Source organism: Mobula birostris, chromosome 8, assembly GCF_030028105.1.
Source record: "Mobula birostris isolate sMobBir1 chromosome 8, sMobBir1.hap1, whole genome shotgun sequence".
NCBI classification, from domain to species: domain Eukaryota; kingdom Metazoa; phylum Chordata; class Chondrichthyes; order Myliobatiformes; family Myliobatidae; genus Mobula; species Mobula birostris.
Genome location: NC_092377.1, coordinates 103,485,890 through 103,501,435, shown reverse-complemented (window position 1 = coordinate 103,501,435; position 15,546 = coordinate 103,485,890). Strand labels below are relative to the sequence as shown.

The following is a 15,546-nucleotide window of genomic DNA, read 5'->3' as shown; positions in this document are numbered from 1 at the left end:
GCAGAGAGCCACACATTAAAAAAGGCTGGAGGAGCTCAGCAGGTCAGGCAGCATCTACGGAAAATTAATAAACAGTCGACGTTTTGGCCGAGACCCTTATTCAAGGCTGGAAGGGAAGGAGGAAGACAGCAGAGTAAAATGGTGAAGGTGGTGGGTGGGAAAGGTAAAGGGCTGGAGAAGAAAGAATCTGATAGGAGAGAAGAGTGGACCATGGGGGAAATGGAAGAAGGAGGGGCATCTGGGGGAGGTGATAGGCAGGTGAGGAGGACAGGTAAGAGGCCAAAGTGGGCCATAGAAAAAGAGGGAAGGGGGAGAGATTTTTTTTTTACCAGAAGGAGAAATTGTTGAATCCATCAGGTTGGAGGCTACCCAGACAGAGTATGAGGTGTTGCTCCTCCACCCTGAGGGTGGCCTCATCGTGGCAAAAGAGGAGGTCGTGGAGCGACATGTCAGGACGGGACTGGGGATGGAATTAAAGTAGTTGGTCACTGGAAGGTTCTGCTCTTGGCAGATGGAGTGGGGGTGCTCCGTCCCCTGAGAGTTATTGCTGATATGGAAGGGGAAGGAAGGGTTTCACCAAGATGTAGCGTGTAGGCAGGAGGTGGAGGAAAAGCTGCCATTGTGACGTTATCAGAATCACTGGCAGAAGTAATGAAATTTGCCGTTTTGTGACAGCAGTACAGTGCAGATCTAAATTACAATAATAAATAGTGCAAAAGAGGGCATGTTCATGGGTTCACACACCATTCAGAAATCTGATACCTGATATGAGAATGGAATTAGGTGAGTGTATCTTTAGCTGAATGATAAACGGAAGCTGTTATTGGAGATTGCTGTGATCAACTGTGTCAGAGGTTGGCAGCAGATTTAGGAGAATTATATAGATTACTGACTATATTAAGAGCCACATCAATACACTGCTGGGAATGAAATCTGAGCGATGTTTCAAACATATGCCTTGCACCCAAAGGGGACCAAACCCAGCAGATTCAGCAGATCAGGCAGCATCTATGGAAAGGACTAAACAGTCAATGTTTCAGGCCTGATGAAGGGTCCCAGCTCAAAGCGATGACTGTTTATTCCCCTCCATCGATGCTGCCTGATTGGCTGAGTTCCTCCAGCATTTTGTGTGTATAGGTTCTTGATGAGGACGTTGTGGAGCAAGGGGTGAAAGGCCACTGTGTGTGGAATGGGAATGAATAACCGAAGATATATGCAGAAAATAGATAGGTGACCAAATGTTTGGATAAGAGGTCACTTATGAATGTCATGAAAAGATTTACCCAAAAGTGATTGATCTTTATGTGTTTAATATTCTTGTTCATTGTTCTAGGAAGATGCTGAGGAGACTTCAAATGATGACGCTACAAGTCAGGCTGCCAAGCGCCGACGCATGGGATCTGGAGATAGCTCAAAAAGCAGCGACACCACTCAAGACTTCAGGTAGAGAATTGTGTCATTTCTTTCTCGCACCTTTTAGAAAAAATCTGCATGTTAATATTTGCACAGACTGTCTAGCATAGTTATGTCCCAATAAATCAAGTTGAAGTTTATTGTCCTCTGACTATGCAGTACTATGCAAAGGTCTTAGGCTCATATATAGAGCTAAGGTGCCAAAGACTTTTGCACAATATTGTACATATTTAGACAAACGAAACATTGTTCCTCCAGACCACAGTGCACCCACAAAACGTATATTACACACAGCAGATAAAATATTACCACAAATAAGTTAATAAAATGTAATTCGAAGTGCGTGTAGTGTGCAGCACAATAAACAGCTCGCTGTCCGTGTGACAAGACCTCGATGGTGGCAGGGTATTCATTGGTCTCCTGGCCTGAGAGAAAAGCTGTTACCCAGTCTGACAGTCCTAGTCCTGATGCTTCTGTACCTCCTTCCTGGTGGTAGTGGGTCAAAGAGATTGTGGGGTGGGTAATAGGGGTCATCAGCAACACTTTGGGCCCTTCATATACAAGGACTTCATTTCTGTCTTGTTATCTCTGTACTTAGATGTTGTTTTCTGTGCTGTTTTCTCCAGGTTTCCAACATCTCTACACACTAGCATTCATGCATCTTGAGTTCTCTGATCCTTATCGCTCCACTGTTGTCATCTACATCTTCAGATTTCAAATCCCAAGAACTGGGTCGTTTTCTGCCTGTCTTTAGGTTTCATTGTTGAATATTTCTTTAAAACCTCCCATTTCAACCAAACCTTGTGGCTGTTTGTCTTGATGCTCAAATTCTATTTGACAATGCTCCCTGCAAAGCCCCTTGCAACTTTGAAGGTGCAATATACAGTACTGTGCTAAAGTCTTAGGCACATATATATAGTTAGGGTGCCTTAAGAATTTTGCACAGTTCTTAAGTAATTTTATGTATTGCACTGTACTGCTGCTGCAATAAAAAATAGTCATGACATATGTGAGTGATGATAAAGCTGATTCCGATTTGGGTCGCTATTGTGGACTGAGAGTGGGAAGGGGATAGGGAGAGGAGAATCATAGTTGGGAACAAGAGAAGGGAGAGTGGAGGGAGCAGGAAGCACCAAAGAGACATTCTGTAATGATCAATAAACCAATTGTTTGGAATCAGATGACCTTGCCCCTGATCACTTCTTCACCACCTGTCCCACACTCCTCCTACGGTGCTCCATCCTTGTCTTTCCCAACGTCCTTTGCTCCTGCCAGATTTACAAACTTGCTCCCCGCTCCACGTTGACAAACACAGTACTGTGCAAAAGTCTTAGGCACCCTAGCTTTATATATGTGCCTATAACTTTTGCACAGTACTGAAAATAAATTTATTGTTGTCGTAATCTCGTTGAAGAGATGTTGCTCGCCAATTTGTACCATGTCATTTCCAATTGGACCTATTAGAACATTAGCTGTTTAAACTATAAAATTCAACTGTACTGGAGAAAGTTTAAAATAACTTTTCTTCTCAGCTCAACCTATTTTCCAGCAGAGATGTTGACGGAGTATAAATGGCCAGGTGATGATACAGGAGAGTATTATATGCTGCAGGAACAAGTTAGTGAATACCTAGGCGTGACTTCGTTCAAGCGAAAATATCCAGGTAGGTGGTGATTTTCATTTTAATTTTGTTTTATTAATATGTATTTAAAGGCTATGCATACAGTGGAGTTAATTGGAACACATTAGCACCAGTACAATTAAGCGGCTGCCCCAATTTCCAATACTACTACAGTACTATAAAACTGTGTATTGTTCCTAATACTCATTGAGCACCCCCTATCCGAAAATCCAAAATTGGAAAATTTTTTGAATGCTGACATGATGCCATTAATGGAAGGTTCCCAGCAATGCGCAGGTCTCTGCACCCCACAGACAGTTCTGAAAAGTGACCTCACATACCCCTTTTCAACCTTCCAATCTTTTGTTGCTTACATAAAACTTGAAAAGAGTAAAATGCAAATACAGTATACTGCAAGGTTTTAATAAAAGCACAGCATGGTAGATGGAGACTGAGAGCCTGTCGTTGTGTGTTGTTCAACAATTGATTCAGGTATTCTCCCGATGCTGCTGTGCTGCTTATCTTACTCACTGTATTTTCATCATATTAATGGTATGTAATCACTTTTACTGTTAAGTTTATGTGTGTGATGAACAAGTGTAAGACAAAGACCGGTTACCGATAGCACATAAATTCAGAGTTGGGAATGATGGCAATATCAAACAGCCACTGACTGCCCACCTGGGCAGCTGAGGTAGTGATACCTACCTTTAGGTATATGCATAAACAGTATACGTAATGTAATTTTGTGTTTAGACTTTGGTCCCATCGCTAAGGTATCTCATTGTATGAATGCAAATATTCCAAAATCCCCGAAAAAAAAATCAAATATTCGAAACGCTTTTGCCTCAAGCTTTTCGGATAAAGGGTGCTCAGCTTGTAGTTATTGATGGAGGGATTCATCCAGTGTCTACGATGCCATGTTCTTTTGATTGACTGTAAATGAACAAAATCAGCGCAGACATTTCATTCAGATAGTGGACTTCCTCCATACAATCCTTTTAACAATTTCATCTTCCAAATCTTCATTTTCACTGTAATATTCAAGGTGTTTGTCAAAATCTTCAAATTCTTCATAGTTTTTATCTTGTTGAAGTCGTGAAATCATTTCATTTTCACTCCCGGTCATTTCTGGCATCTTCAAGGCCGAATACAGCTGTACTGAATTGTCTTATTGCTATTTCTCGCTAATTATCAGTGTCAAAAATCACCGCTTTTCAAACACAAGCACATACAACCTATGCTGTTGTCTTCCTGCACGAAGTAGTATTAGAAAATACTACTTTTTAATTCGGCGTCCATCGGCCCAGTTGAACAACATAACACAAGCACAATGCAACTGCTGCAACTCTAACTACAGTGTACTGTTTAACGGCAATGCAAGTACACGTGCTCTGTCACTAGTTGGAAACTTTTTGGCAACAATCTTCTGTCCCAATTAAGTGGCAATATTATACCAACTAAACGAAGGGAATCCCAGTTTTCTCAATTAGTTTTTGTTCTTTAAAAGTTGTCGCAAACCAGTGGCTACTCTGATTAACCACTGTAATTGTAAAATTACCTGAAAGTTTATGAATCCAATCCTAACCTGAATTCTGCATGGGAATGTTGGTGCCTCCCCTCAACGACCTGCCACCATCCTGTGGGATTCTATGCACTTCCAGTTGATCTCTGGAATTGCAAAGCTGTACTTTGCTCTTTGGCTTTGTTTCTTCACTAGACTCTAGTATAGGCTTCCCATGCAGGTTGGACAGCACAGGAAGTACATCACTATTACCGTTAATGGAGAAGTCCAGTTGTGAGGGGTTTAATTTACATTTAACTTTGTTTTCCAGCACTTTTAAATGTTGCAAGTGTATGTTTAAAATATTAAATACGAAAAGTTTAGAGTGTACAATAACTTCTATTTTTGAATGATGAAGGTATTCAGGGCTTTGTTAGCTCAGGGCTTCACCATTAATCAGTGTTTTTGTTCTTACTTCTTTCGTGCTGGGTTCGTTCTTGCCCTGAGAAGTTCAGTGAAAGCATGGCAGGCTCTCGTGATAAGTGAGGCCTTGGCCTGTTCCTGACAAAGAGTTGTAACCAATGTTCCGTCTAATTTGTAATGACCAGTGGCACAAAAATCTTGCGCTGTGCAATTTTTTGCCCAGTGACCACATGTGCGCACTGAATTTTATGTATAGAGGTATTCATTTTAAACAGTAGCTAAACACTGTCAACACGAACTTCGATCTCCTCTAGGTTTGTTCGTTTTCGCTCTCGTTTATTGGCACTCTCACAAAACATACTTAGCAGGTTTTGCAGCGCGTTTTCTCACTGGAGATTTTGCACACCATCCATATGTGATTTGCTTGCTAAATGATGTTTTGAAAAGTTAAGTTTCCAGCTATCACTCCACTTCTTTCCACTTGCAAATTCTCCATCAACTTTTGCATCATGACAATACTCACAGTAATGCCAGTTTCTGTGTTGTACATAAATATTTCTCCTAGCTGCATTTTCCTGACCTCATGAGCTTTCGGTGCAACAGCTTCTTCTGTTTCATTAAGCCATTCCACTGTAAATGAACTAGCAGTTCTTTTGCGCTTCACGCCCTCTGCTTCTTTGGAATTTGACATAGTGAATCGATAATTTCTTCAATAAAACCGTATAAATAAACCAGTTCTAAAATCTGCAGACAAATCATTGCAAACTCCACATTGTCAACAATGTCTGGATCAGAAACTGGAGACGGAAATGTGATTGTGTTCGGTCGTGAAATATACTTAACGTGCCAATGAGTTAGAGGGCGACAACCTTTTGTGCGCAGTTTAATTTCCTTTGTGTGCCAGTAGCAAATAATGTGAGGACGCACAGCTTAGAGGGAACATTGTTTGTAACTATCTGGAATGCTTTTTGTAACTTTGGAGGAATCTCTACAAAGCTCTAGAAGTTTGTTAAAGTTCAGAGTTAAATTATTATTGAACTACATATACGTCACCATATACCCTGAGCTTGCAGGAATACTCAATAAATCTACAATGGGATAATAACCATAATAGAATCAATGATAGACCACACCAACTTGGATGTTCAACCAGAATGCGAAAGGCAACAAACTATGCAGATACAAAAAGAAAGCAATAATAATAAATAAATATGTGATAACTATTGAGAACATGAAATGAAGAGTCCTTGAAAGTGAGTTTGTGGTTTGTGAGTTCAATGATGGGGTAAGTGAAGTTGAGTGAGGTTATCCCCTCTGGTTCAAGAGCCTGATGGTTGAGGGGTAGTAACTGTTCCTGAACCTGGTGGTGTGAATCCTGAGGCTCCTGTACCACCTTCCTGATGGCAGCAGTGACTTGGGTGGTGTGGTTCCTGATGATGGATGCTGCTTTCCTGTGACAACGTTTCGTAAAGAAGTGCTCAATGGTGGGGAGGGCTTTACCTGTGATGGACTGAATTGTGTCCACTACTTTTTGTAGGATTTTCCGTTCAAGAGCATTGGTGTTTCCATACCAGGCTGTGATGCAGCCAGTCAATATACTCTCCACCACACATCTTTAGAGTTTGTTAAAGTTTTAGGTGTCATGCTGAATCTTCGCAAACTGCTGAGGAAGTAGAGGTGTTGCTGTGCTTTCTTTGCAATTGCACCTACCAAGGAATTTAAAGTTTCTGACCCTCTCCACCTCTGATGAGGTCAGGCACATGGACCTGTGGTTTCCTCCTCCTGATCAATAATCAGCTCCTTGGTCTTGCTGACATTGAGTAAGAGGTTGTTGTTGTGGCGCCACTCAGCCAGACTTTCTTGTACGCTGATTCATCACCACTTTTGATTCGATGTATGACAGTGGTTTCGTCAGCAAACTTGAATATGGCATTGAAGCTGTGCTTAGCCTCACAGTCATAAGTGTAAATCGACTGGAGCAGGGAGCTAAGCATATGGTCTTCTGGTGCACTTGTGCTGATAAAGATTGAGGAGGACATATTGTTGCCAACACCTGCTCCACACTCTGAATTGATTGGGGTCTACAAGTGAGAAAATCATGGATTCAATTGCACAAGGAAGTATTGAGGCCAAGTTCTTGAAGCTTATTGATTAGTTTTGAGGGATGATGGTATTGAGTGCCAAGCTGTTGTCGATAAGCAACATCCTCATATATATGCATCTTTGCTGTCTGGATGTTCCAGGGTTGAATGGAGAGCCATTGAGATGGCATCTGCTGTGGACCTGTTGAATTTGCCTGTAGGCAAATTGAAGCAGATCCAAGTCGCTTCTCAGGCAGGGGTTGATATGTTTCATCACCAGTCTCCTATGTAACCCTCTCACCGGAGCTAACTCTGCTGACAGCCATGTGACTCACTGGTGAGAAGGCCTCCTTCCATAAGCAGCACGTGTGGAGTCAGTATGATTTGGGTTCAACCAAACAGGAAAGCTAGGATGTTTTGATTAAGGAACATTGATTGTAGTGAATGCTCTGTAAATACTGTCCCATGCAAAGTTATCACTTACCAGAAATATAACAGATTATATACTGGCATAAAATCACAAAGGGAATATATTTACCAATATTTTGACTTTAACAAACAGTTAACAGATAAAGAAAAGAAAAATAAAAGGCCCATTCCAGTTAAGCCAGTCTAAATGTGCACATAAATGTTGACACGAGAAAATCTTCAGATGCTGGAAATTCAAGCAACACGCACAAAATGGTGGTAGAACACAGCAGGCCAGGCAGCATCTATAGGAAGAGATACAGTCGACGTTTTGGGCCGAGACCCTTCGTCAGGACTAACTGAAAGAAGAAATTAGATTAGATTAGATTCAACTTTATTGTCATTGTGCCGAGTACAGATACAAAGCCAATGAAATGCATTTAGCATCTGATCAGAAATGCAAAGAATAGTGTTACAGGTTTCCCCCACCATCCGAAGGTAGAGCGTTCCTATGAAATGGTTCGTAAGCCGAAATGTCATAAAGCGAAGAAGCAATTATCATTTATTTATATGGGAAAATTTTGTGAGCTTTCGCAGACCCAAAAATAACCTACCAAATCATGCCAAATAACTCTTAAAACCTAAAATAACAGTAACATATAGTAAAAGCAGGAATGATATGATAAATACACAGCCTATATAAAGTAGAAATACTTCTCTACAACGATTGCCTGCACAGATCTCCGTAGCGAAAATCTGACGCGCTCTTGGCAGAAAATCTCACGCAAGTGCTGTTGGCAAAAACAGTCTCTCCAGTAACCTTTAAACTATGAAGCTGCCAAATCTACCAAATAACACGTAAAAATACACAGCCTATATAAAGTAGAAATAATGTATGTACAGTGTAGTATCACTTAGCGGAATTGGGAAAGCACGGAGCACACGGATGATGGTGTGTTAGACTGAGTCGTCGCAGGTTGGGTGGTGCAATGGCCCCCACTCTCCGGGCCGCCGACCTGATACATTGCTGCGAAGCATGCAGCGGTAGCCAGGAGGCACACAGCACATCTTTAAGGAAAAAGCTGAAATAAACATGCTAATTAATTAGGTGCTGCCCAGCACGTAAATGTCGGCCCAGATCAGTGCCGACTGCATCGCCTCTGATCTGGGCCGACAATTACGTGCTAGGCGGCATCTAATTAATTAGCATGTTTTTTTTGGCTTTTTTCTGAAAGATATGCTGTGTGCCTCCTGGCTACCGCTACATTGTCCGCGAATCAGTACAGTGTCTGTCTGGGGCCCGGGGTTTGGGGTGGTGGGACACGGGGATGTCATCTCATCGTCAACTGGGGCAGGCAGCTCATCTTCTCCTATGACTGCCCGCCTCGATGTCGAAGGTCGAGGTTCGTCGTCTGCTGTGGCTGATGTGGAAGGCTTGCTTGACTGCTGAGCCTTGCGCATTTTTCTATCGTACAGTCATATAAGCATTCAAACCATCCTGCAAATATCCCCTAAACCTACGTACCCTTTCAAAAGTAAAGTTGTACTTTATCATTGCAGCGAAAATCTCACGCAGTTGCTTCACTTTCGCTACTGCATTCGGTTTCGATTGTTATCCTTCCCTCTTCCAATTGCATCAGCTCTTCATCTATCAGTTCTTGGTCATGAGATGTCAAAACCTCTTCAACATCATCTTCGTCAGCTTCCACAAGCCAAACTCACTTTGTCCTTGCTTCGCTCACCACGATCGAAACGCTTAATTACGTCTAGTTTTACGTTAAGTGTAACACCCTTACTCTTTCAGGCTTTTCCGACACCTTAGAACTCATCTTGCAAACGGCTGCTCACAGGCACGTGTTTAAGCAATGCCGTTCCGAATCCGGGGAAGAGCGGCTGCTCGGGGCACGCGCTGCCTTTTATCGCACGCTGATTTTTTATTGCGCACTGCCTTTCTTCATAACAGTGAAAACACCTTCTGAAAGCGAAAACAGGGTACTAATGTAGGTCTTTCGTAACAGTGAGGTTTCGTAAAGCGAACGTTCGAAAAGCGGGTGACACCTGTATTTACAAAATAACTGCAAATATAAAGTGCTACAGCACACAAATATAAAAGTACTGAGACATTGCAATACAGATGCAATACTACTTAGTGCTGTGATGTGAGGTTCAGTAGGGTCACAGCCTCAGGGAAGAAGCTCTTCCTGTGCCTGCTGGTGTGGGAGTGGAGGCTCCTGTAGCGCCTACCGGATGGGAGGAGAGTAAAAAGTCCATGGTTAGGGTGAGATGCATCCCTGATAATGCTTTTCACCCTTCCCAGGCAGGGTTTATGGTAGATAGTCTCAATGGTGGGCAATTGGGTGCCGATAATCCGCTGGGCAGCTTTCACCACACGCTGGAGTGCTTTGCGGTCCAATATGGGACAATTGCCATACCACACTGAGATGCAGTTGGTGAGTATGCTCTCAATGGTACAGTGGTAAAAGTCTGTCAGTATTCTGGGCCAGAGGTGAGCTTTCTTCATGCTCCGCAGGAAATAAAGGCGCTATTGCGCCTTTTTGATCAGGATGGAGGAGTTCAGGGATCAGGTGAGATCCTCGGAAATAGTAAGAGGTTTGAAAGTGGGGGAGGGGGAGATCTGAAAAGGAGAAGACAGGAGGGGGAGGGATGAAGCTAAGAGCTGGGAAGTTGATTGGCAAAAGGGAAACAAAGCTAGAGACATGGGAGAAAGAAATGGGGAGGGGAGCACCAGAGGGAAATGGAGAGCAGGCAGGGAGTGATTGTGAGAGGGAAAGAGAGAGAGAAAGGGGGGGGGGAATAATAAATGAATAAATAAATAAAATAGGGGATGGGATAAGAAGGGGAGGAGGGGCATTAGTGTAAGTTAGAGAAGTCAATGTTCATGCCATCAGGTTGGAGGCTACCCAGACAGAATATAAAGTGTTGTTCCCAGACAGAATATAAGGTGTTGTCATAAATGTTGAAGATTGTTTCTATAGTGGTTGGGTGTTTCACTTTACTCACATGCTGAACCCACGTTCTGTGTGAAAGACACCAACCACAGTTTGAATTTCCCTCGAAGATCATCTGAAAAAAACTGGCTAACTTAGGAGTATAGGCACTTCGTCCTTGGAACCATTCGTCAGCTCAAAGAACTTCTTACAATGGGGTCTCTCCTTCGAGGGGCATTCTGTGGCATCTTCCCTGGTGCTCCGCTCTGCAGCTCCTGCCAAAAGACCCCAAACCAGACTACTGTCCTTCAGAAATCTGATCCCACTCAGCTCCCTTAGCTTCCCACTAGAGTTACAACACCTTACTAGGACAGACCTGATTGGCTGACAGAACATTCCTAAGTTGGGCAAATGGTTCCTTATCTTTGGCCAAAGTCAAAACACTCTTACTAACAGGACACATTGCTTTTGCAGAAAACTGCTAAAATAAAAATACCTCACAATCTTAACCAGGACATTACACTTAAAACACTTCATAACTGTTGATGTAAGTGCTACTGGATGAAAGTCATTGAAGCAAGTTACCAAGTACTTCTGAGGCACTGGTACAAGTGAAGTCTGTTTGAAGCAGGTGGGTACCTCAGTCTGCTGAAGTGAGAGATTAAAGATCTCAGTGAACATTCCAGCCAGTTGATCAACACAGGTCTTTAGTACTTGGCCAGGTACTCTGTCTGGGCCATATGCTTATCGTGGATCCACCCTCTTGAAGACTGCTCGCATGTCGGCCTCAGACTGAAATCACAGGATCATCAGGTGCTGCGGGAGTTCGCGATGGTTCCTCCATGTTTTGACAGTCAAGGCGAGCATAGAAGGCTTTGAGCTCATCTGGAAGTGAAGCCCTGTTGTCATCTATGCCCTTAATTTTTCTTCATAAGGGGTGGTAGCTCTCAAAGCCAGCTTCAACTGTCAGGCATCTTTCTTTGATTCAAGTTCAGTCTGGAATTGCCACTTTGCCTGTGAGATGCATCTATGATCCATGGTGCTGGTAGTTGGTAGCTTTTGCTCTTATACAGAATTAGTGCTATGGTTAAAACAGTGTGAACATCCCAATGATGTCATTGGGACTTGTCTTTGCTCCTCCTATTTGGACTGTTCCTCGGATCCAAATGTCATTCAGCCTCTGATTAGAAATCTGAACAGCAAATTACTTGTGGCCTCTCAAAACTATGAATCAAGGATCAATTACCTCAGGTGTTTTAATTCATTGTAAACTGAGTGGTTTGTTGAAACCTATAACCCAGAAACCTTTTTGCAGGTCCATCCTCCTGAATACTACTCACATGTTGGCCGCAGACTGAAATCACAGGGTTTTCGGGGTCTTAGAGCCGTGACAATAACATTCCAATCTTTTATTTTGGTCCTTCAGCAATGAGGAATCTCAAACACAGGGGTTCCCAACCTGGGGTCCATTTAAAGGGGAAAACACCCTGAGTGTCAGGTACCTGCTGCAGATTCCCCAGAGGCATAGCCTCTGATTTAGTAAAGTTGATTTTATAACCTGAAAAGACGCTAAATGAATATATGCATTGTATAAGGTGGTGCGCTGATATAGCAGAGTTTGATAAGAAAATTAGAACATCATCTGCATACAATGTAATTTTAAGCGACTAGTCCTTTGTCTGGAGCCGATATCTTGGAGTCTTGCCAAATAGCCTCAGCCAATGGCTCAATCGTTGGCTGCCGGCTGCCCCTCAAAATACTAAAATTATCCGACCTAATACCATTAGTAAGAATCGCAGCCAGAGGGTTTTTGTAAAGAACCTTCACCCACTTAATAAAATTATTGCCCACACCAAATCGTTCTAAAGTGAAAAAAAGGTACGGCCATTTGACACAATCAAAGGCCTTTTCTGCATCTAAGGAAACCACCAAGCCGTCCACTGCCTGTTGCTGACATGCCTGAATCACATTAAGTAATCTTCTGATATTTTTAGATGATCTACGGCCTTTTACAAAACCCATTTGATCCTCTTTTATGATAAAAGGTAACAGAGTTTCTAATCGCAACGCTAAGGTTTTAGATAAGATTTTAAAGTCAACATTTAACAATGAAATAGGCCTGTAGGAGGCACAGTCTTCAGGGCTCTTTCCTTTTTTAGGAATTAAGGAGATATTAGCTTCTCTCAATGATGGTGGAAGGAGACCACAATTAAATGCATGATTGAACATGTTTAGCATAGGCTCTGATAATAACCCTGTGAACTCTTTATAGAATTCACTAGTGAGTCCATCAGGACCAGGGACCTTCCCACTTTGGAGCTGTCTCACAGCTTCCTGTATCTCATGTATAGATAATGGAGCATTGAGGAGAGACTCTTGTTCAGAAGAAATGCCTAGGAAATTTAAATTCCTGAAAAAGGACTCCATCCTAGATTGTCCATTATTTCGTTGCTCAGATTGATACAATTTAGAATAAAAATTCTTAAACACAATATTAATCATTTTAGAATTACTAGTGAGGGCTCCTGTCCCATCCCTAATTGAAGCAATAGTCTGAGAGGCATTTTTCTTTCTAGCTAAATAAGCTAAATACCTACCTGGTTTTTCACCATGTTGAAACAACCTTTGTTTAGCATATGTCAATTTTCTTTTGGCTGCTTGTGTAAATAAAGAGTTTAGTGTACAGCATAGGGCTGTGATATTCTGTAACTTGGCTGCAGAAGGCTTATTAATATAATCCTTTTCAGCTGCCGCAAGCCTTGCTTCCACTAGGCACTACTGTTCCGCAGCTTGTCGCTTCTTACTAGCAGAGTAGAAGATAATTAATCCCTTTGCATAGGCCTTAGTGGTTTCCCAGAGCATCGATAGACTATTAGCTGATTTGGAATTAATAGATTGGAAGGTTTTGAATTCGGAACTAAACTAGTCTATAAACTTATTATCTTTTAGAATAAAAGGGTTCAGCCTCCAATGTCTAGATCGTGCTGAATTATCTATGGGTTTAATATTTGAATATATTGCTGCATGGTCAGATATAGCGATATTTCCAATTGTGCAGGATACAACTAAGTCTAGGAGTGTTTTGGGGGTTAGAAAAGGATCAATTCTGGTGTAACACTTGTGTGGATTAGAAAAAAATGTGAAGTCTTTGTCTGAGGGATATAACAACCTCCAGACATCCACAAGTCCTAGCTCTCCACATAAGCCCATGATTTGTTTGGACTGTGAGGCACTCTGTCCATCAATGGGTCCATGAGACAATTAAAATCCCCACCTACAATAATGTTTTGTATTGAAAAGCTTGTAAGTTTGGAAAAAGCATCTATTAGGAATTTGAGAGGATGAGCTGGAGGGCAGTAAACATTGAGAATACCGTATTCCTCTCCATATATTGAAGCCTTAACAATCACAAATCTCCCATAATTATCCTTAACGCAGTCTAATAACTTAAAAGGTAAGTTCTTCCTAGTTAAAATGGCCACCCCTCCCCCACTCCTGGCATTAAAAGATGAAAAATAGACTTGATCAAATCCACTGTTTTGCAGTTTTAGATGTTCCTTGTCATTTAAATGTATCTCCTACAATAAGGCTATGTCCACCCTCTCCTTTTTCAGGTTTAGTATGACTTTCTTTCTCTTGATTGGTGAATGATTCCCCTTAATGTTCCAAGTGCACAATTTTAATATATTACTGGCCGTAACCCTTTATAGCAATCATTTGACTCCGGAGGAGAAGAAACCCAACTTAAGATCAGCTGAGCAGCAATAATTTTATAAGCAATAAAAAAACAAAGCGCCAACAGTGCTGAACAAAAGGATTTACCCACACTTAAAGGGGACATCTGAACCTTCGAGCACCCCATATTCTGCCCCACTGCCACTATGGCATTTAACCTAGTCAAAAATGAAAACAGGGCCCGGGTTTGGAGCCAGCGTACGATGAGCTCTTTCCACTTTAATGCGTCCAGCCTTGGTTTCCAAATCAAGGTAATTAGGCAGCCAGCCCTCAAAAAGCTTCACTGGCTGGCTGCCTTCTGTATCATCAGGTAGACCGATGATCCGTATGTTTTTCCTCCTATCTCTATTCTCAAGATCATCAATATGGTCAGACAGGCTTTGAACTTGCTTTCCCAGTGCCCGGATGTGGCTTTGGGCATGATCAGCTACAGCCTCTACCGTGGAAACTCGACCCTCGGCCTCGGTCATTCTTGTATCAAGATTTTTAAGCTCCAATGTGTGGTTTTGGAGTATTGGAGAGAGTGGAGCCAGCTTCTGGTCCATCATTTTGGATATGTTCTCTGTAACTTCCTGAATTACTTGACGAAAAGCAGGGTCCAGCGTGTTAGCAGAGCAGCCCCGGGCAAGCGCTGTGTGCAGTCTGTCGTGGTTATCTTTTTAGTACTTTTCGATGGCGTGGTGTTGGAACAGCTCAAAAAATACTCATCAATGTTCATGTTATTAAATCTGACACTTGGACATTTTAAAAAAAGTTGAAACTGATAGGTTTATATGCAAAATTATCAGTGTTGCGGTGCTGAGCTCAGCAAAGCAAACCTTTCACTGTGCTGCCATCTTGAAATCCCCACTTTAAGGATTCTTATGATCTTGTTATTTATTGCTATTTATTTATATTTGTATTTGCACAGTTTGTTGTCTGCTGCACTTTGGTTCATCTTTCACTGATCCTGTTATAGTTACTATTCGGTAGATGAATCTCAGGGTGTATATGGTGTCATATATGTACTTTTATGATAAATTTTACTTTGAACATTAGTTAATGGTAAGGCTCCATGGCATAAGAGAGGTGGGGAACCCCTGCCCTAGGAGAATACGTCAGGTTTTAATCCACAACAACCCATTCTCGAGCTGTCAACTGATGTGGAGTTGTTGATTAAATGTTTCCAGCTCTTGTAGAATGTTCTCTGATTATATGCAATAAATATCCTTGCACAAACAAATGATGACTCACTTGTGAAAGGGTATAATAGGCCTTAATTATTATTTTCCTTGTTATGGTTTTGTTCTGAACTCACTTTGTTGCACGTATGTATATGCATCTGTGGTTTATTTTCTCAAAAGTCACAATGAACATAGAACATTTCAGCACACAAACAGGCCCTTCAGCCCACAGTGTTGTGCTGATCCAATT

At 41.9% G+C, this 15,546-nt stretch overlaps 1 protein-coding gene across 3 annotated transcripts in view; it reads left to right on the top strand.

Moving 5' to 3' along the window:
• Positions 1 to 15,546, top strand: part of phf10 (PHD finger protein 10) — a 191,813-nt gene that overhangs the window by 2,604 nt on the left and 173,663 nt on the right. For all 3 annotated transcript variants that reach the window (XM_072265830.1, XM_072265829.1, XM_072265831.1), the window contains exons 2-3: positions 1,334 to 1,443; positions 2,946 to 3,076. In XM_072265830.1, the coding sequence (XP_072121931.1) occupies positions 1,334 to 1,443; positions 2,946 to 3,076 (241 nt within the window). The remainder of the gene's footprint in view (positions 1 to 1,333; positions 1,444 to 2,945; positions 3,077 to 15,546) is intronic.